Source organism: Rana temporaria, chromosome 11, assembly GCF_905171775.1.
Source record: "Rana temporaria chromosome 11, aRanTem1.1, whole genome shotgun sequence".
NCBI classification, from domain to species: Eukaryota; Metazoa; Chordata; class Amphibia; order Anura; family Ranidae; genus Rana; species Rana temporaria.
This window is the reverse complement of record NC_053499.1, coordinates 23,775,701-23,797,792: the sequence shown is the minus strand read 5'-3', so window position 1 is coordinate 23,797,792 and position 22,092 is coordinate 23,775,701. Positions and strand designations below refer to the sequence as shown.

The window sequence follows — 22,092 nt, the reverse complement described above, 5'->3', positions numbered from 1 at the left end:
CAGTGGAGATCAACGGAGAGATCTCCTGCTGAGCGGGTGGACTCCGCTGAGCGGATCTGCCTTGTGTAAATGAGGCCTTAGTGGTAAGCACTTCTGCCTTGCAGCACTCTGGTCCTCAGGATGAATTTTGGGCAGGACACGATCTGCATGGAGTCTGTATGTTCTCTCCGAGCTTATGCGAGTTTCCTCCTACGCTCCGCAGACATTGTGGTAGGTTAATTGGCTCCTATCTAAACTGGCCCTAGGAGGTGTATGTGTGTTTGTGAGATAAAGACCTTCAATTGTAAATTCCTTGAGGGCAGGCACTGATGTGAATGGTTAATATATAAAGTGTTGGTGTTAAACTGTATTATAACTATTATTCAGGATTTATACAGCACCATATAAATACCTTTAATAATAATAATAATAATAATAAATTTCACCTAACAAAACCTATTTACCCAACAAAAAGTGAGTTTTTATTCTTTTATCTTTTAATCTTGACCACAAAACAAAGAAAATACATATAAAAATACATTCCCTTTAAGCTGGAGTGCTAATCCCATTCTACTGCACAGACATAATCACTATATACTAAAAATACACTAAATTTCTCTTTACATTGCCAGAAGCAACCTGACAATAGCACAAAGCTGCCCTTTACAATGCAGTACTGACCCATATTTTACAGGCAGGGGTTGCAAAGCAGGAAACGTGAGTTTCTTGTATTGTATTAATGGGGAACCAGGGGAATCTGCGCTCGTCCCACGCACCCGTTCTCCTAAAGAAAACAAGAAAACCAAAAGATTTTCTACACACAAAGTGAACAGCGAGATACAGACCCTGTTTTGTCAGATCTAGAAACAGGAAGCATTGTGACACACGGAACAATAGAAGCACTTGGAGGAATTGACTAATTGTGCTTGATGACTCTGCAGCGTAAAAAGAAGCACAATGTCAAAATATCCGAGCGCAGCCCGTCCAGGAGAGCTGCTGAGCCAGCCAACAGACCAAGCCCATCACTGGAACTCCCTATTGACAATTTGTTGGGTAAAATAAAAACGAATGACTGACAAGTTCGTCTCCCGTTAAAAAATTTGACAATTCCAAAAAAAACCATAAAATTAAAAGGTGAAAAATATTGCCAAAAAACGAAGCGAAACTTGTATTTTGATAGATTCTAAAAGGATCCATGTATAATTCCATATAAACGATACACAGCCAAAGTAGATCCCCATATAACTAACTAAAAACAGTGCCTTGAAAAGTATTCATACCCCTTAAAATGTCCACATTTTGTCATATTACAACCAAAAACTTAAATGTATTTTATTGGGATTTTATGTGATAGACCAACACAAAGTGGCACATAATTGTGATGTGGAAGGAAGATGATAAATGGTTTTACATTTTTTTTTTACAAATAAATATGTGAAAAGTGTGGTGTGCATTTGTATTCAGTCCCCCTGAGTCAATACTTTGTAGAACCTTCTTTCTCTGCAATTACAGCTGCAAGTCTTTTTGGGGATGTCTCTGTCACTTTGCACATCTTGAGAGGGATATTTTTGCCCATTTTTCTTTGCACAATAGCTCAAGCTCTGTCAGATTGGATGGAGAGCATCTGTGAACAGAAATTTTCAAGTCTTGCCACAGATTCTCAATTGGATTTAGGTCTGGACTGTGACTGGGCAATTCTAACACATAAATATGCTTTGAGCTAAACCAGGGATATGCAATTAGCAGACCTCCAGCTGTTGCAGAACTACAAGTCCAATGAGGCATTGCAAGAATGACAGTTACCAGCATGACTCCCACAGGCAGAGGCATGATGGGACTTGTAGTTTTACAACAGCTGGAGGGCCACCAGTTTGAGACCCTTGATCTAAACCATTCCATTGTAGCTCTGGCTGTATGTTTAGGGTCGCTGTCCTGCTGGAAGGTGAACCTCAGCCCCAGTCTCAAGTCTTTTGCAGACTCTTATGCCGCGTACACACCATCACTTTATGTGATGAAAAAAAACAACGTTTTTAAAAACGTCAATTTAAATGACCGTGTGTGGGGGGAAACATCGTTTTATGTCTTGTGAAAAACGAAAAAAAAAAAATTGAAGCATGCTTCAATTTTATGTGTCGTTTTTCAAAACGTCGTTTTTTTGTGTCACAGAAATTGACCGTGTGTAGCAAAAAACGACGTTTAAAACAACGTTTTTAAACCCGCGCATGCCCAGAAGCTAGTTATGAAGCGAGCTTCAATGGAAAAAAGTGGTGAACGTAACCTCGCTTTGCTAGAGCATTGTGAAAAAACGATGGTGTGTAGGCAACGTCGTTTTTGAAAATTGAAGTTTCAAAAACGTCGTTTTTTACTTCACAGAAAATGCTATGGATTTGCACAGAGCGGCCATGATCCTCCTTTTCTCGCTCCTAATCCCTTCGGGTACCACTCCTAGCAAGCTGCTTGGGGGGGGGGGGGGGGGGGGGGGAGTACTCGTGCAGGCTTTGCCCAGCCCCCCAAATCCCTCGTCATAACGTTTGATTGACAGCAACAGGAGCCAATGTCAATCTACCCTGTGAGAAGGGAGAGAGTGGACAGAGCTGCTGTGCTCGTGCACAGCGCTGGATAGAGAGTGGACTCAGGTAAGTTTAAGGGGGGAACCTAGACACAGAAGGTTCTTTACCTTAACTCTTCCCTACTTTATCCTAAGCTGAAGAAGAAAAAAAAAGGAACACCAAAATCCGAGCTATAGAAAAACGTTGCTAACGTTTATTTTTAGCTAAAGTGGCTACATAACATAAGCAGTGTAATTTTAGAAGTACTGCAACCCATTCTGTGAAAACAAACGCCTTCTTCTTTAGTCTTTTCATGCTTTTAATTGCAAAACGAACGATTGAATCTGAATATTTAAAGTGAAACTCCATGCAAAAGGTAAAAACTTTTCAAATTTCTCATTGGCTTTTTTTTATTCTTTCCTTCTGTTCCAAGTATTACCTGTTGATCCTGCCAGTGGTGGTGCTGCAGACTCTCCTTCTGCATTGGGCTCCAAACTACGGCCTGCTGGGCACTCCTCCAATGTAAGGGGGGCTTTGCTAAGAACTCTAATTTAAGGGGGCTGATGTAAGGGGGGCTTTAATAAGGACTGATTGGTTAAAAAAAATAGGAAATAATTTAAGTTGTTCTAAATCAGTGGTCTCCAAACTATGACCTGTGGGCCAGATGTGGCCTTTTGCTGTCCTTTATCCAGCCCTTGAGGGACCATTCCCTCCACTGACACCAATAATAGAACACCATTCCGCCCACAGACACCAACCGCGGGGCACCATTCCTCCCACTGACACCAACCGCGGGGCACCATTCCTCCCACTGACACCAACCGCGGGGCACCATTCCTCCCACTGACACCAACCGCGGGGCACCATTCCTCCCACTGACACCAACCGCGGGGCACCATTCCTCCCACTGACACCAACCGCGGGGCACCATTCCTCCCACTGACACCAACCGCGGGGCACCATTCCTCCCACTGACACCAACCGCGGGGCACCATTCCTCCCACTGACACCAACCGCGGGGCACCATTCCTCCCACCGACACCAACCGCGGGGCACCATTCCTCCCACCGACACCAACCGCGGGGCACCATTCCTCCCACCGACACCAACCGCGGGGCACCATTCCTCCCACTGACACCAACCGCGGGGCACCATTCCTCCCACTGACACCAACCGCGGGGCACCATTCCTCCCACTGACACCAACCGCGGGGCACCATTCCTCCCACTGACACCAACCGCGGGGCACCATTCCTCCCACCGACACCAACCGCGGGGCACCATTCCTCCCACCGACACCAACCGCGGGGCACCATTCCTCCCACCGACACCAACCGCGGGGCACCATTCCTCCCACCGACACCAACCGCGGGGCACCATTCCTCCCACCGACACCAACCGCGGGGCACCATTCCTCCCACCGACACCAACCACGGGGCACCATTCCTCCCACTGAAACCAACCACGGGGCACCATTCCTCCCACTGAAACCAACCACGGGGCACCATTCCTCCCACTGAAACCAACCACGGGGCACCAGTCCTCCCACTGAAACCAACCACGGGGCACCAGTCCTCCCACTGAAACCAACCACGGGGCACCAGTCCTCCCACTGAAACCAACCACGGGGCACCAGTCCTCCCACTGACACCAACAATGGAGCACCAGTCCTCCCACTGACACCAACAATGGAGCACCAGTCCTCCCACTGACACCAACAATGGAGCACCAGTTCTCCCACTGACACCAACGATGGAGTACCAGTTCTCCCACTGACACCAACGATGGAGTACCAGTCCTCCCACTGACACCAACGATGGAGCACTATTGCTTTCACTAGAACTAATGATGGGGCATTGTTTACTCCTGTCCATGCTGCACAGAGAAACACAATGACATCACGGAGTCTAGGTAGGGTATGTAATTAAAATGGAAAGTTTATATTTAGGAAATTGCATTATTGATGAGAGAAATTAGAAAAGGAAAGGAAGGAGGGGGTTACAAGGGAACAAGGGAAGGGAAAACATAAGCCAAACAAACTTCAGGTTTAAATTTGACCAGGGTCCCTCTTTAAAGAAGAGTGGTCCAATGTCTGTGTAAGATATTTTTCAGATAAAAAAAGAAGTCAATGAAGCCCAGATCTCTGCGATTGTGGGAGTACAATGCTCCTGGCTATTCTGTACCAGTCTGTGGACACAGCATGTAGCTTGTAAGAGATAAGATGCCAACTTCAAAGGCACAATGTGGCCCTCTGTGCCTTTTATTATAGTGCCTTATCATATGACATACTTGGTCTGATTCTATCTACGTTAAAGAGCTTTCCAATGTTCTCAGAAGGTAATATACATGTGTGTATATGGAGCCCTGCTTCCTGTAATGATTAAAGGGCCAATCCACTCAAAACAAATATTTCTGATTTTAGAGAACTAAACCATCGGACGGTTTCTTTTGTCTCCCAAGCACTCTATGGGGGGAGGTTTCTGTGTTTTGCTCTTGTTTTTTATTATTATTTAGTAAGGCATCTTTCTTATTAAAAGGGCTCATGCACACACAGGTATATGATTTACGCCTTGTTCACATGGGCATAATTAAGAGTACACCCTTGCAAGGGTCGCGTTTGCCTGCACAGATGTTCTGGGCATTCCTGTGCAGGCAGGCCCATTCATTTCAATTGGGATGCAGCAGCTGCAAGGACACAGTGCTGGTATATGGCCCTTAGGCTGGGTTCACACATATGCGAATTGAATGCGGCTTTCTGCACCAACTTTTATCTAAAAGGAAATAGATTTTCATCATAGTGGAAATCCCCTTTAATCCACCCTCACAGCTGGCATTGGAATGTCCCGAGTCCAAACCGTCATCTACCACCCACCGGAAAGTATGCGACACGTATTCTGCCCCCAAGGCACACAGCATGGACAGCCCAATGACAGAGCACATTTTCCCATAATGCACCATTTTCAGCTTGTCTTGTGTCTCAGACACGTCATACTTTACTACAGTCACATGGTCAGTTAGATATGTCCCCTATAGGGCTGTAAATTCCCACCACTGACAGGACTACTAGTGTCCCCAGGAGGGAATCTCCCTGACCCTGGAGCAATTCTTCACTTTACTTCCTTTGTATCTCCATAATGGAGGGCAAAGGAAAACCTGCACAATGGTACACTAACAGAAAAAAATGCTCCCTACCTGTTAATATAAAGAAAAACTAAACAGGTTTGGCTATAAACCAGCCTTCCGATAAAAGGGAGGGGCAATTCTGTGTTTTTTTTTTTTTGTGGTCAGCACTTCTTTCTTGTAAGGGCCCTTTCACAGGGGGTGGATCAGTATTGATCCGTCCCGTGAAGCTCTGCTTGCTCAGTGGGGATCGCTCCGTTGATCCCTGCTGAGCCAGCGGATGACAGGGCGGTCCCCGCACACTGTCTTTTCTCTGCTTTCCCCTATGGGGGGAATCGGATGAACACGGACCGCCTGTCCGTGTTCATCCGATCCACAGACGGAAGGAAAAATAGGGTTTTCCTCCGTCTGCAGAATCGGAGGTATGCGGAAGCGGGCGAGATCGCTGACACGCGATCTCATAGGGACCAATGTATGTCCCTTTTTCATCCGCACACGGATGGATGAAAAAGCTGACATACGGTCCGCAGGTGTGAAAGGGGCCTAAGGCACCATTTATCAACATTTTAACCCCAAGGAGATGTCAACACAGTTTTCAGATCTCAGGGAATGCGTGCTAAAATCAGGGGTTATTGAATGTTCCTTACCTTGGTGGTCCATGGAAAGAATGTTCCTTACATTGGTGGTCCAAGGAAAGAATGCCAGTTACATTGGTGGTCAATGGAAAGAATGCCAGTTACATTGGTGATTCTTGATTTTGATCAGAGGTAAGGGGTATTCTTCCCACTGACCATCAAATGTAAGGGACAAATGCTCCCTACATTGGCGGTCAGTGGGAAGAATGCTCCCTACATTGGCAGTCAGTGGGAAGAATGCTCCCTACATTGGCAGTCAGTGGGAAGAATGCTCCCTACATTGGCAGTCAGTGGGAAGAATGCTCCCTACATTGGCAGTCAGTGGGAAGAATGCTCCCTACATTGGCAGTCAGTGGGAAGAATGCTCCCTACATTGGCAGTCAGTGGGAAGAATGCTCCCTACATTGGCAGTCAGTGGGAAGAATGCTCCCTACATTGGCAGTCAGTAGGAAGAATGCTCCCTACATTGGCGATCAGTGGGAAGAATGCTTCTTACATTAGCGATCAGTGGGAAGATAGCTGCTTACATTAGCGATCAGTGGGAAGATAGCTGCTTACATTAGCGATCAGTGGGAAGATAGCTGCTTACATTGGTGGTCAGTGGGAAGAATGTTCCTTACATTAGCGATCAGTGGGAAGAATGCTTTTTACATTGGCAGTCAGTAGAAAGAATGCTCCCTACTATGGCGGTCCGTGGGATGAATGCTTCCTACATTGGCGATCAGTGGGAAGAATGCTCCTTACATTAGCGATCAGTGGGAAGAATGCTTCTTACATTGGTGGTCAGTGGGAAGAATGCTTCTTACATTAGCGATCAGTGGGAAGAATGCTTCTTACATTGGTGGTCAGTGGGAAGAATGCTTTTTACATTAGCGATCAGTGGGAAGAATGCTTCTTACATTGGTGGTAAGTGGGAAGAATGCTTTTTACATTAGCGGTCAGTGGGAAGAATGCTTTTTACATTGGCAGTCAGTAGAAAGAATGCTCCCTACTATGGCGGTCCGTGGGATGAATGCTTCCTACATTGGCGATCAGTGGGAAGAATGCTCCTTACATTGGTGGGCAGTGGGAAGATACCCCTATACATTAGTGGCCAGTGGAAAGAATTCCCTTCATAGTGGTGGTCAGAATGTCACACGTATAGACGGCTAAAAAAAAAAAAGTAATTGGTGTCATGCTGCTGGCTCTGCCAAATGGTGTTCAACCCAGAACTATGCAGGCACCATGAGATGGAAGGTCTGTCAGCCATAGCTCAAGGATTCCCCAGCAACCTCTAGAGGAACTTTGGTTGAGAATGGCTGGTTTACAGAGACATACAGATCTAGTGAGATACATTTACAAATATGTATATGCAATACAATACAAAATGAGAAAGTCTCATTAATGGAAATATAATACAGATCCCCTTCAAACAGAAGTCACAGAGCCTGATTTAATCAAAATGAAGAACGACCCTCAAAAGCGCAGTAAGCTACAGCAACCGAACAGAAGCCATCTTCCACCGATCCAGCTGCTCTGATTTCATGTGAAATCTAATTAGGTCTCTACACACACCGCACTTTGCATTTTCCATATTAAACAAGCCCAACCTTATTAAAGCCAAACCGAGAAAAGGGCACTTGGACAGCAGTTCTGGGATGAGATGAAGAAATGCGTTTCCAAGTCAATCTGTTGGTATCTAACAATGTAATGCCAAGTTCTGTGCAGACGCAGCCATTTTCAGTGATCACCCCTGGTATCCAGGCACAACGATTTAGGACTGGCTAACAGGCTACAAACTTAATGTACAATCTCCGTTACATCTACCGTATGTAGTTGGTTAGACACAAATCAAAGCAGGTCTTCATCCTAAATAAAAACGTATTTTCCTCAGCCTTCTCCCCGTCTCTCTCTCACATTTAAATATTTGCAACGCAACATTTCCATCTTTCTCGCCTAGGCAAAAATTACATTCACCCCCAGGTTTTGCGTGTTTACAGATGTGCTGCAGGGCTTCCGGTTCAAGAAAAGCCTTATGGCTTGCATGCATGCATGAAGATGAAGCTAGTATATCTCAACATTTGGAGTGTCTAAGCATGCGTGGAAAACCTGTGCGCACAGATGTGTCACAGGGCAGAGCCTCTCCGCACATCTGTGCATGCGCCAGACTAAGGCAAGCTTTAGACTGGGTTCACACCTATGTGAATTGGATGCGGTTTATAGCCACTGGCATGTAAAAACTCCCACAGGCTGGTTGTATCCAAGTCGATAGATGGATCAACTTGGGTACAACCAGCCTGCCCATAGATGGAACGAATTTCGTCTGGTCCTGCAGAACCGGCTCGAAAAAGATTCGAGGCAGGCTTAACATGGATGTGGGGAGTTGAGTTTAAAGAGGAACTTTAGTCTCCTTCTGCAATACAAGTTTAGGCAGGCCCTTACATGGCATAATTTGGTAAGTCTACAGGAGATTGTACAGATTCTACAATCAGATTGGTACTTACAGTATATGGCCAGCTTAATAGATACCTATCATAAAAGATGCTATATCTTATTTTTGAAAGTTCCATGACTGTCGTGGTCATTCTGGTTTCACTATTTAGCCAGTTTCTGACCCAGAGGCAGCACATCTGGTCCCTCGTCTGGTCCCTCGATGTCTACCATGTCCATGTCTGTTATGGGTTGGTGATCATGCATGGATTTTATAAATAAGCCAGCATTAACAAATGCAATGCTTCTGTCCTGATACTTTTAAGAGATGAATATGCAGAATGTCATGGCCAACCTCCTTCTGAAAATTCTAGTTGCCTGCCCGTTATGGTGATCCTCTGGCCTCAGTATTTCTTTATCCCTGACATGGAACACCTGATGTGTTTTTATTCCTGCATGTCAGTCCCGATTTCGGGGGCGATTTCAGAGACATATGTGCGGGTGTCTGCACAGATGTCAATGGAAATCGCACCCCCGAAATCACCAAAAGTAGTACAGGAACAACTTTTGGAAATTGGTGTGGCGCGGCAAATGCGGCGTCGCACCGATTCTAACGCTGCCATTGCCACTGATTTGGCATGCGATTTGACATGTCAAATCGCATCAATGTGAGACAGTGCTAAAAGGGATTCTATTTTGGAGTAAGGAAAAGGGTTAAAAGCCCCTGTGTGTTTTTTTTTTTTTTACCTTTCATTAGGGAGACTTGCCTTCACTTCCTGTCTTGAAGACACAACAGAAAGTGAGTGGACATCTCTCCACAGTGAGGGAAATACCCTCTTAGACAGTTGTCTCTATTCATGTATGGGTGGCAACTCAACTCAATTTTATGATTTACCCCTCACTTTCGAAATGATTTATATTAAAGAAAGTGAGGGGTTAATTTACTAAAAACTGGAGAGTGCAAAATCTTTCACATGGGCCAGATCTGCTTCTGCTCAGCAGAGGAGCTAGATGACAGGTCTGTGCCGGCTCTGCTTATGCAGAGCAGACACTGACACAGCCCGCTTTGCTCTATAGACAGCTAGATGTAAACAGACCAGCAGTTCTTTCTGTTAAAAAAAAAACAGACCAGCAGTCCATTTAAACCTTACTGCCCTCTGATCCAATCTGGGCAGATCCCCTTCCAATTTTAATTTCTTTTTGCTAGACTGGATCGGACCCAGATGTAGCTGGATGTGAATGGACTCAAGTTCGTTGACATCCAGCGCTGTATAGAGGAGAATGAAGGGCCCGATCGGACCTCTCATGTGAAAGGGGCCTAAGACCTTTTTTTTTCTGTCTATAACCAATCAAGGAATCCCTTTAATTTCTGTCCCTGAAACACAGCAGGACAAGATAGAAGATCTCACTAAAGCAAGGGGATAACAGATATATTCCCACTGGTATTCCCTTCACCTCCTGTTTTCTATTACTTTCTGTACTGGAAGCAGTGGTCACCAGGCTCCATAGTGAGGTTGAATCTGCCCAGCGGGGACAGAGACAGCAGTGAAAATCTGATAAGGATTTTAAGGCGAGCCAAACAGGTATAGATTTCTGCGCGTGGCTGCGGGAAATCACAGCGATTTCCCCACCCGCTGTGAAAACGCACTGCTCTGTGGAAATATGTGGGGCTGCCATTCATTCTGAACAGCACCCCCCATGCTTGTAAAATCGCAGTGCATGTGCGGCAACCATTCCATGCGGGCTGTGTTTTTTAAAAGGTGCATGCACTTTTTTTCTTTTGCAGAAACGCAGGCACGGTAGCCAGTTCATTTGAATGGGCTGCTGTGCCCAAGCAAACGTGGCACGCAAAATTTGCAGATATGTGAACTTAGGGTTACAGACTCCTCCATTCACACTAAGCCTAGGTTCACATATGTGTGATGTGGAAACCAGCAGGATTACCCCGACGGCAGTTCACACTGCCCTATGCGAACCACTGCAGGTGTCAATACATTTTTAATGGACACCCCCAGATCGGTTCACAGATCGCAGTGCAAACTGTGAACTTGCACATGAATCAGATCGCATAGGTGGGAACACCCATGCGATCCGATGCTAGTACAGGGGAAAAAAAAGTCCCTGCACTATTTTCGTGCGAATCCAATGCGAGTTCAGCCATAAAACTGTATGGCTGAACTCGCACCGCACAGACATTACATGTGATCAGCACCTGCGGTGCGGGTGCGAATCACATGCGAGGTCTGAGAACGCACATATGTGAACCTAGGCTAAATGTTATGGATGAAAGGATCTCCCCTGCCGGACATTGTATTCAGACAACCACAGTGTCCGCAGCGATTGAATACCCAAACAGTGACTGCATCAGACTGGATGCAATTACTGTTTGGATGCCAATTTTCTACCCAGTTCCTTCATGAAAAGTCGCTTGAAAAAGTGACTTTTGTCAAACCAGACAGTGCCAAAAGGGCCATTATCTAAACATATTTTGGCCAATTCAACAGGAATCCATTGAAATGTGAGCAATGTATCTAAGACTTAAACCTATGAAAAATTAAGAAACAAAAGGTTGGCTTCACATACACCTTAAGTATCAGATATGCAAGTTTCCATCTCCTCACCTGCGTCTGAAGAAGCGGAGCCCGCTGAAGGTCTTGACGCTGTGTCTCCGGGCGATGACAGATCGGTCAGGTTCGGGGGCCTGTTCTGAGGCGCTGGAGGCCGCCGAGCTGGTGTTGGCAAGTTCCGATTCGCCGTCCATCCCCTGTCACCTGCCCCCTTATATCCAGGCAGCCCGGGGCTTCCTCAAGCCATCTTCCCAAAGGAAAGGACCCACAGCTCAGTCTTCCCTCTGCGCTCTGCATATACCACTGGAGGTGCGAACAAGATACACAAGACTGCAAACATTGCAAACCTTATGCAAACATCACCGGCAATATATTCAAACCATAAACTAATCTGCACACCCACAGAGGATCCTACCAAGACGACAAACACTTTACAAAGAGCATGTCCTGAACTCACATGGCGGAGTGATCCTACATACACGTGTACACCTACCAACTTTTCTCTGTTAGCAAATAAAGAGCTCAGACACGTAACAGTCAGAGCCTTCTACATCATTCAACTGGATACTATCAATTGATTGCCAAAACGCATGTGATCGCGCTAATGAAAGACGCTCAAATTATTGATGCTAGGCACCTCAGACCTCCACCTGGCTATTATTGCTTTTAGGAAGCTGAAATGATTAAATTTGCAATACCTACCGACCACAATGATTATTCTATGTGAGCCAACTTCTGAAAAGACCAATACCACCGACCACAAATGTGATCTACCTAATGAAAGACTGCCAAATATCTCATTTTTGAGGCTGCTTAAATTACAATTATTGCTTTTAGGAAAATTGAAACAATTTAATTTGCAACACTTACCGACCACAACGACTTCGCTATACGAGCCAACCTCCGAAAGACCGACGTCTCGCAAACCGTTGATACCAGGTACTGTGTGATCTAACTAAAAAAAAAAAAAAAAAAAGACCACCAAATCTCCAATTTTTGGTGCCAGGTACCTCTGGTCACTCTCAGACCTCCGCTCGGCTAGGATGCTTAGAGTATTGCTTTCTGGAAATCAAAACAACTTTTTTTTGCAACCGCCACCGACGGCAATGCGATCCAAAATCCGACAGATCTGAAATTTTCTATAGCAGACGCCTCTGCTCACCCACAGACAGGTTGCCAAGCAAAATACTATTTTTTTGGGGGGGGGGGTAACACAGAATAGAAGCTAGCTGTACGATTTCACACCCTCCAATCGCACAATCGATAACCGTACAAAACACAGCAGCAGCAGCGATCGCACCCACAGATCTCACCAGCCTACACGCTCCGAAAGCCACAGTGACAGCTCTGGCAGAGGATCCATGAGCCCCAGGGATCAGATCTGAGGACAGACTTTCACCTGTTGCAGATCACACAGCCAGCTTACTCCTGTCTGGGTCCAGCAGTCATCAGGCAAGGCCAGCACACAATGACAGGCACAAATACAATGCTTAGAAAGCCCAGTGATTGCAGCCTTTCCTTCCTGCCAGCCATACATACACATTTCCTGCCATAGACTGTCACTTCCCAGCTCACAATAACATGACTCTTCCCCACCAGGAAGTGTGTGCAGGCACTGTGTCCCCTGCCAGGACCCCGCACATAGGTGGCCACAGCAGTGCCTGCTCCCAGGGAGGCACAGAGAGGGTCAGGGGGAGACACCTGTTGACAGTTTGTGGCACTGCACTCAGCTCAGAATGACTAGATGTAAAAAATACAAATAAAAATAAAAACATTTCTGTAGCGTAGTCTTTTTTTCACAGTGCAGTGACGTTTTTGCAAAGAAAAAGAATGATGAATATGAATTAACGTAATTTATTTTTTGCATATCCATCTTTAGTTCAGTTTACGGCTTCTTTCCCACTGCTCAATTAAAAAGATGCATTAACCACTTAAGACCCGGACCTTCAGGCAGCTAAAGGACCTGGCCAGTTTTTGCGATTCGGCACTGCATCGCTTTAACTGACAATTGCGCGGTCGTGCGACGTGGCTCCCAAACAAAATTGGCGTCCTTTTTTTCCCACAAATAGAGCTTTCTTTTGGTGGTATTTGATCACCTCTGCGGTTTTAATTTTTTGCGCTATAAACAAAAATAGAGCGACAATTTTGAAAAAAATGCAATATTTTTTACTTTTTTCTATAATAAATATTCCCCAAAAATATCGAAAAAAAAATTATCTAATTATCTATCTATTGATACGCCGCGTAAATTCAAAGCTGCGCCGGCGTATCTTTTTTCTGTATTCAGAAAGCAAGATACGCCAAAATTAGGCTAAGATCCGACTGGCGTAAGTCTCTTACGTCGTCGTATCTTAGTTGCATATTTACGCTGGCCGCTAGGTGGCGCATCCGTCGTTTTCAGTGTAGAATATGCAAATGAGCTCGATACGCCGATTCAGAAACGTACGTGCGCCCGGCGGATTTTTTACGTCGTTTGCGTAAGGCTTTTTCCGGCGTAACATTGCTCCTGCTATATGAGGCATAGCCAATGTTAAGTGAGGACGTCGTTCCCGCGTCGATTTTTGAAAATTTTACCTCCTTTGCGTAAGTCGTTCGCGAATAGGGTTTTGCGTAAATTACGTTCACGTCGAAAGCATTGACTATTTGCGACGTGATTAGGAGCATGCGCACTGGGATACGTTGACAGACAGCGAATGCGCCGTTCGTGAGAAACGTCATTTACGTGGGGTCATGTTTTATTTACATAAAACACGCCTACCTCTTGACAATTTGAATTTGGCGCGCTTACGCCGGCAGATTTACGCTACACCGCCGCAACTTACGGAGCGAGTGCTTTGTAAATACTGCACTTGCCTCTGTAAATTGCGGCAGCGTAAATAACATACGCTACGCCCGCACAAACTTACGTGCCCCTACCTGAATCTAGCCCAAAGTGTATTTTGTGGACATTGGAATTCTTCAGATTCTCTTCTATTACCATGGACAGCGAGTAGATAGAGGTAACATGCCGCCCGAAATACTCCTTCGGGGGTTAGTGCTACAACAGTATAAAGCTCCAGTGGGTTTGAACCTATGTCTGAATGGCTCAGCTCATCCCTAGTCATAGGTGACAACAATATGAGGCTGCATTCACACCTGAGCAGAGCGATTTTCAGGCGTTTTTACTTGAGTTTTGCAAGCTTAATTGAGCATGTTAGAAGCGTATTACAAGAATTTGACATGTGAATTTGGGGCTCATTTACACTTGCTTCAAAAAGTCTTTTCTGTACTACTTTTTATGAATTCAGCAGATGTCTCTGAAATCGCGGCCAAAATCGGGACTGACAAGCGAGAGTAAAATCGTGCGAGTTCAGCTGTACTCGAAAGGCTTCATTCCCGCAGCCCAGTGTGAACATGGGCTCAGGGTCAATTTAGACAGGAGCCAATTACCTACCAGCATGTCTTTCAAGTGTGGGGAAAAACCCAGGCAGGGACAGGAAAATATGCAAATTCCAGGCAGGTAGTGTCATGATTGGGATTCAAACCAACAATCCTTGTGCTAGACAGACGTGCCAACCATTTAGCCACAAATGCCATTTTGCTTGTGGAGTGTCTTCGAGCTTCAGGCTGGGTTCACATGTGAATTGGATGTGGAATTCGCATGACAGGAGATTGTGACCTCTCTATAGAGCTGGTTCACATATCTCCGTTGCGGCTGTGCAGCGGCTTGCACAGAAATGCTGTGCGTCTTTGGCTCCGTTTCCGGGCTGAATTCAGGCAAAAATTCAGCCCTGAAATGGAGAACAGGGATGCACCGGACCCCTACTGTGAGTCTCCTCCATCGGAGGTGTTAACCCAGCCTCAAGCTGCAAAATGGGGCCTATGTTCCCGTGCAAACTGGGCATATATCCCAGGTGCATGGGGCCCTAGCATTTTGTCTGTTTACTTCCGTTCCGTTTATGTTATTTTTAGGCAAGAAATAATTTTTTTATTGATACTATTGTCACCTACCACTGATTTCTTTGGACACTGTGGCCCGGATTCAGATAGAGATACGACGGCGTATCTCCTGATACGCCGTCGTATCTCTGAGTTCCGACGGCCGGATCTATGCGGCTGATTCATAGAATCAGGTTCCACATAGATCTCCCTAAGATCCGACAGGTGTAAGTGACTTACACCGTCGGATCTTAGGCTGTAATCTCCCGCTGGCCTCTAGGTGGCGTTTCGTTTTTTGTACGCGACGAATATGCAAATGAGGAGTTCCGCCGATTCAGAAACGAACGCCCGTCCGCCGCTTTTTTTTTAAGTCGCTTGCGTTCAACTTTTCCAGGGTATAGTTACCCCTGCTATGTGAGGGGTATCCTATGTTAAGTATGGCCGTCGTTCCCGCGCCGAGTTTTGAATTTTTACGTCGTTTGCGTAAGTCGATTCAGAATACGGCCGGACTCAAGTTACGCTCACGCCGAAACCAATGACATCCTAGCGACGTCATTTGGAGCAATGCGCGCTGGGAAAAATCGCGGACTGCGCATGCGCTGTTGGATCGGCGCGGGGACGCGCCTGATTTAAATTGTAGACGCCCCCTAGCTGCGGAATTTGAATTCCGCTGGGGGATTTACGATACGCCGCCGCAAGTTTTGAGGTAAGTGCTTTCTGAATACAGCACTAGCCTCAAAAACTCGCGCCGGCGGATCGTAAATCAGATAGATTACGCGGATCTAAAGATCCGCTAATCTATCTGAATCTACCCCTGGGTGTTTATCTCTGGCGGCTCTGGTGCTTAGCTGCAGGCAGCGGGCACAGGGGCCGGCAGTCTGTCAAAAGCCACGAGAGGCTGACAGCTGCTGTGGCTCAACGTTGTATGTAGCTGTATGTGCGTTTAGGGCAGTGGGTGCCCAGGGAAGAATGCCCAGAATACAGACTTCTTGGGTTCTGACCATTCATCCCTAGACACACACTGATCTAAGTTTAGGTACCACTAGGTGTACTGCCCAACCCAGTCCAGGTGCAGCAGCGCTCAGCCTCTCATAGAGTTTTATAGGCTGGGTGGAGCATCTGTGCCCTCAACCCGCAGCTAAACCTCGGAGCCCCATGTACCAGAGATAAATTCCCAGTGTGCTTGGGGCCAAAGAAACTACTCATAGGTGACAAAAGTATGGATTAAAAAAAAAGGTTTCTGGCCTTAAAGCAGTTATAACCATAAGAGATGTAAATGGAGAACATCTGTTTTATGTCCGCAAAGGATAGTTCACATTTAGACCCCTTTCCCACTGGTGCCGCCCATAACGTCGGCGGTAAAATAGCTGTAAAACCCTGCTATTTTACCGTTGGATTTGCAACGCATTTCGGCCGCTAGCGGAGCACTTTTAACCCCCGCTAGCGGCCGAAAAAGGGTTAAAACTGCCTGCAACGTGCCGCTATAGCAGCGTATTGAAGGCGGTACGGTGGCGCTGCCCATTAAATTCAATGGGCAGGAGCCCTTTTAAGAGCGGTGAGTTCACTGCTCCTAATGCGCTCCAAAGAAGCTGCTGGCAGGACTTTTTCTGACGGCCTGCCAGTGCACCACTCCAGTGTGAAAGCCTTGGGCTTTCACACTGGAATGAATAGAGCAGCTGTTTAAGGGCGGATTGCAGGCGCTATTTTTAACGCTATAGCGCCTGCAAAATGCCCTTAGTGTGAAAGGGGTTTTACCACAAAACTGCCTATGCAGATAAGAGGCATCTGTAGATAAAAACAAACTGTGCAGCTCTGACTAAAGTTGAATATAGCCCTTGCTATATGTGTAGGCCATTTACATACCTTATGAAGTCTGACTGGAAATTTCCCAGGACGTTGCCAAGTACTCCCAGGACATTGCTAAATGAGGCCTAGTCATCATTGCTCACCTCCACCATCACAGGAGTGAGCTCTCAAATGCTGAGCTCAAAGTTACTGCATCCAGGGAGAGAAAGAGCATGTGAGGGGGTCTGAATCAGAGAAAGAGCTCACTCCTGTGATGGTGGAGGTGAGCAGTGATGACTAGGCCTCTCTTATCAACGTCTTGAGAGTACTTAGCAATGGCCTGAGAGTATTTCAGTCAGGCTTCATAAGGTATATAAATGGCCTACACCTATAGCAAGGTGTATATCCATCTTTAGTCAGAGCTGCACAGTTTGTTTTAATCTACAAACATCCCTTTCCTGTAAAAGTGAACTATCCTTTTAAACTGACTTGGATTTAAAGGGTTAGTTCACCTTTACCAACAAAAGTAAATCCATCCCTCGCATGCGTCGTAATGATTCGACGCATGCGTGGAAGTCCTTATATCACAAGGGGCGCCTGTAGATAAAAACAAACTGTGCCTCTTTGAACAAATTTAAATAATACCCTTGCTATAGGTGTAGCCTGTTTATGTACCTCACGGGCCAAAAATTCAGAGATGTCATCGATCCTTCCTGCCTTGTTGCTAGGACGTTGCTAAGACACTTCAAGCTGATTTATATCCCCTCACATGCATTTTGTCTGTTGTCACACACAGCTGCTCCAGTTATGATAAATTCCCCCCACTGGCCCACCGACATACATTGTGGTTCAGGCTGGATCCAAAACTGGCTGCCCATGTGAAAGGACACCTCATATACACCGACTTAATAAGACACTGACATCTACGCAGGACCTTGCTGGCGGTAAGACCCTGAGTAAAAAAAACGCATGCAATGGTTCAAGCGCTTCTGTTTCCATGCACTTAGACGCATAAACATCCATAACCATTTCATTCACATCTGTAATATTCTAGGGCCAGATTCTCAAAAGAGTTACGACGGTGTATCTCAGGAAACACCGTCGTATCTCTGTTTTTGGCCCCGGGTATCTATACAAGTGATTCCTAGAATCATTTTCGCATAGATACGGCCAAGATCCGACAGGTGTAAGTCACTTACACCGTCGGATCTTAGATGTAATTCGACGCTGGCCGCTAGGTGGCGTTTACGTTCAGTTCTCATTTGACTATGCAAATGAGCCTGATACGCCGATTCCCGAACGAATTTGCGTTGCGTAGTCGTCGTTTACGTCAGTGTAAGGTTACCCCTGCTATATGAGGGGTAACCTTACGCCAGTCCGCCGTATGCCATGTTAAGTATGGCGTCGGGTCAGCGTCGTCTTTTTCAGCGTAAGGTTACCCCTGCTATATGAGGGGTAACCTTACGCCAGTCCGCCGTATGCAATGTTAAGTATGGCGTCGGGTCAGCGTCGTCTTTTTCCGTCGGTTACGTCGTCTTACGTCGCGAATACGACTTTACGTCAATGACGCTCACGTCGGCGTCATTGACGTTTTCCGTCGTGAGCTGGAGCATGCGCACTGGGCTCTTTTTCTGCATGCGCAGTTCGATCGGCGCGGGGGCGCGCTTAATTTGAATACAAGCCGCCCCCTTTGAATTAAGTGGCCATACGCCGGGCCATTTACACTACGCCGCCGCAAATTACGGAGAAAGTGCTTGGAGAATACGGCACTTGCTCCTGTAAGTTGCGGTGGCGTGGTGTAAATGGCTTACACTACGCCAACGCCGATTCTTTGAGAATCTGGCCTCTAGTATTTAATCCTAGAATGCTCTGTCTGCGTGTATTGGGCCTTTTGGGCACAGGTGCAGGGCGATTGCTCTCGCCACAGCTCTGTTTACAATCTGGTGCGCATATATGTTAAGACCCACCCTCCGAGAGGTCGCATATATGCGTACCATCAGTGTGAAGGGGTTAAATACAGTTAAGGCTAAGTTCACATTGGCATTAAATCCATGCGTATGAGAGGCGTTAAAAACGCCCATCAAAGGCCTATGCAAATGATGCAATTGACAGCACACACTGCTGTTCACACTATCAAATCAAGTAGTGTTATGCACACGATCAGAATTTTCGATGAAAAAAGTCAGACGGATATTCCGACCGTGTGTGCACCATCTGAGTTTTTCCTTCGGAAATTCCGACGACTTAGAAAGAGAACATGTCCTCTTTTTTCCGATGAAATTCCATTAGTCTGTATGGAACTCCGACAGAGAAAAAAACACACATGCTCAGAATCAAGTCGACGCATGCTCGGAATCATTGAACTTAATCTTTCTCGGCTCGTCGTAGCGTTGTACGTCACCTCGTTCTTGACGGTCGGAATTTGGTGTGACAGTGTGTATGCAAGACAGCTTGAACGGAATTCCGTCTGAAAAGTCCGTCGGAGTTTATCCCGACAGAAATTCCGATCATGTGTACAAGGCATTAGACTGGCCATACACCTATAGATTATCTGCAGATTTTCTATGGTCAGATGGAAAAAGTGGAACAGATTCCTCCATCTACGCTAAACTGTGTGGATGGAAGAATCTCCCACTTTTTCCCATCTAACTTAAGAAAATCTGCAGTTAATCTATAGGTGTATGGCCAGCCTTAGTGTCGCATTGCTTTAAAACTGAAGCCTCATGTTGCGTCAGGAGGCTTTTTCTTTCTTTCAACGCCTCCCATTCAAGTCTATGGTAGAGCATCGCAAACACTCTGGCAGGCTGTTGCGGTGTGGTTGCAATGCGTTAGAATTAGTTTATTTTCTGTTATGGAATAGGCGATTGAGCGGTTTTAATGCGCCTTACCGCTCATTCAACGCTTCAAAACTGTCCATATGGTGTTTGGGGAGCATTTTTAACTTGACATTAACGCTTGTAAAACGCCAGTCTAACACCCATACTAAAGCTTATTAACACGAGTCTAAGGCCGGGTACTCACGACCAAACATGTATGGTGAAAGCGGTCCGTCGGACCGTTTTCACCATACATGTCTGCCAGAGGGCTTCTGTACGATGGTTGTACACACCATCGTACAGAAGTCCGCGCGTAAACAATACGCGGGGCGTGTCCGCGGTGTCGCCGCGTCGATGACGCGGTGTCGCCGCGACAATGACGCAGCGACGTGGGCGGCCCGCCTTTAAAATGCTTCCACGCATGCGTCGAAGTCATTCGACGCATGCGAGGGACGGCGGGCGCCTGGACATGTACGGTAGGTCTGTACTGACGACCGTACATGTCCGAGCGGGCAGGATTCCAGCGGACTGTTTTAAAACAAGTCCAGGAATATTTGTCCGCTGGGAAAAGGCCCGGCGGGCAAATGTTTGCTGGAATTCGGCCCGCTCGCGCCCACACACGACCAAACATGTCTGCTGAAACTGGCCTGCGGACCAGTTTCAGCAGACATGTTTGGTCGTGAGTACGGGGCCTAACGCTAGAAATGTAGTGTGAACAAGCCCTTAAAGTGGAGGTTCACCCTCAAAAAAAATTCTGACATCACACGGAGTCGTGCCATCCTACCGACAGAATGCCGGTGGTTTTTTTTTTTTCTCAGCACATACCTCTTAATCCCGATTTTCACCTCACGGCAATCCCGCGACTAGCGCGACAACAAGCGTTTGCTACGGGCGTTTTGTCGCTTTAATCAATAGAACATTTCACCCAGGCAGAAGATAAAAAAAATCTACCAACATAGCAACAAGTGATAAAAAGATGATCATTTTTCCTATTGGCTAAAATAAAAAACGTCGAAGTACAAAAACGTCGGACGACGCTGTATGCAAACGCACAAATAAGCATGAATACGCGCCACAAAACGCCGGGAAAAACGACCGAACGACCTACGCTCAGGTGTGAATGCAGCCTAACACTTCTATCATGTTTTGTACTTCAGGTGACACAAGCTGTATGTTGTTGCTAGGAAGATTTACCACAGATGCTGAGCACTGGATTGGTGACAAATCTTTTGGGGGGAAACATCCAGCCAATGAGTAACCTCTTACTTGTATATCCTTCTTTGTCACTGGGCGGAGTCAGCATTTACCTCAGGTCTGTCAGCTGGACTCACCTCTGGATGATGTTCAGCCTCCATTTTGGAAACAACTAATTCCTCTGGAGGAAGGACTGGCTCAGCCATTTTATTGTTTCATTTTTCACTGGTGACGGCTGCCTTATCACTTCCATCTGTGAGCCCTGTGAATATATTTTGCCTCTCATTCCTGAAGTTCCAGGGCTACCCTGTATACTGCGTATTAGCCCATCTGAGGTCACTCAGGGAGTCTTCATCTACCTGTAGACAGACATGACCTGCGGCCGGAGCAACATCAGGACCGCCATCTGTATCCTGGGAGGAATGAAGCATTACGGTACAGCGTGGTCAAGATGTCTACCTTACAGCGGCACCTCATTCTCCAAAGGACCACCAGGCAGATGAAGATGGTAATGAGAATGGACCAGTTGTACCTGAGCATCACATCACCACTGGGACCGGGTGGCCATTAGGACTTGTCGAGGACCAGCACGGGAGTAGTTTCATCATGTCGGCCGAAAGAAGAGGAGCTACCATGCAAGAATACGCAGGCCGGGAAGGTCCTACTCTTCTCCAGACACCCACCACTGTTCCTGCCACTGTCAGCCAGGTAGGTGGCGGGTCTGAAGCTGCTACTGTGGCTTCTTCAGCCTTTCTAATTAGACCGTCATCATCATGATCATCATAGGCGTGCGCATCAGGTGTGCCTGGGCACACCCTAATCACCCTACACAGTGCCAATTTCCCTTTCTTCCTGGCACCCCCCACTCCCCGCCCTGCAGTGCTGCCAGCTTCTCTCCCACTGACTGCTGTGGGGGATGTTTCAGGATGGATGATTGAATATATACAATTAGTGATTTGTACCAGTCACTCCTGTGTTCATTCTTAAAGTGGAAGTAAACCCACCTATCATTTTCAGCCAAGGAAGCTGCCATCTTGGCCTCTGTTTAATCTTCAACTGCCATGATGCTGCACATGTGATCAGTTATGACACCAGCCATTGGATGGTGTGACAGTTTGGTT

The 22,092-nt window shown here is 46.5% G+C and overlaps 1 protein-coding gene across 4 annotated transcripts in view; it reads right to left on the bottom strand.

The window, feature by feature from the left end:
* The window catches only part of LOC120917125 (diacylglycerol kinase zeta-like), a 274,751-nt gene that overhangs the window by 214,915 nt on the left and 37,744 nt on the right, over positions 1-22,092 (bottom strand). Inside the window, exons 1-2 of one of the 4 annotated variants that reach the window (XM_040328182.1) lie at positions 12,129-12,911; positions 11,313-11,561 (exon numbers count right to left, since the gene is read on the bottom strand). The exons of the other annotated variants lie outside the window; for them this stretch is intronic. Coding sequence (XP_040184116.1) covers positions 11,313-11,452 — 140 coding nt within the window. The 5' untranslated portion in view covers positions 11,453-11,561; positions 12,129-12,911. Of the gene's footprint in view, positions 1-11,312; positions 11,562-12,128; positions 12,912-22,092 lie in introns of those variants that run through there. 4 annotated transcript variants of the gene reach the window in all.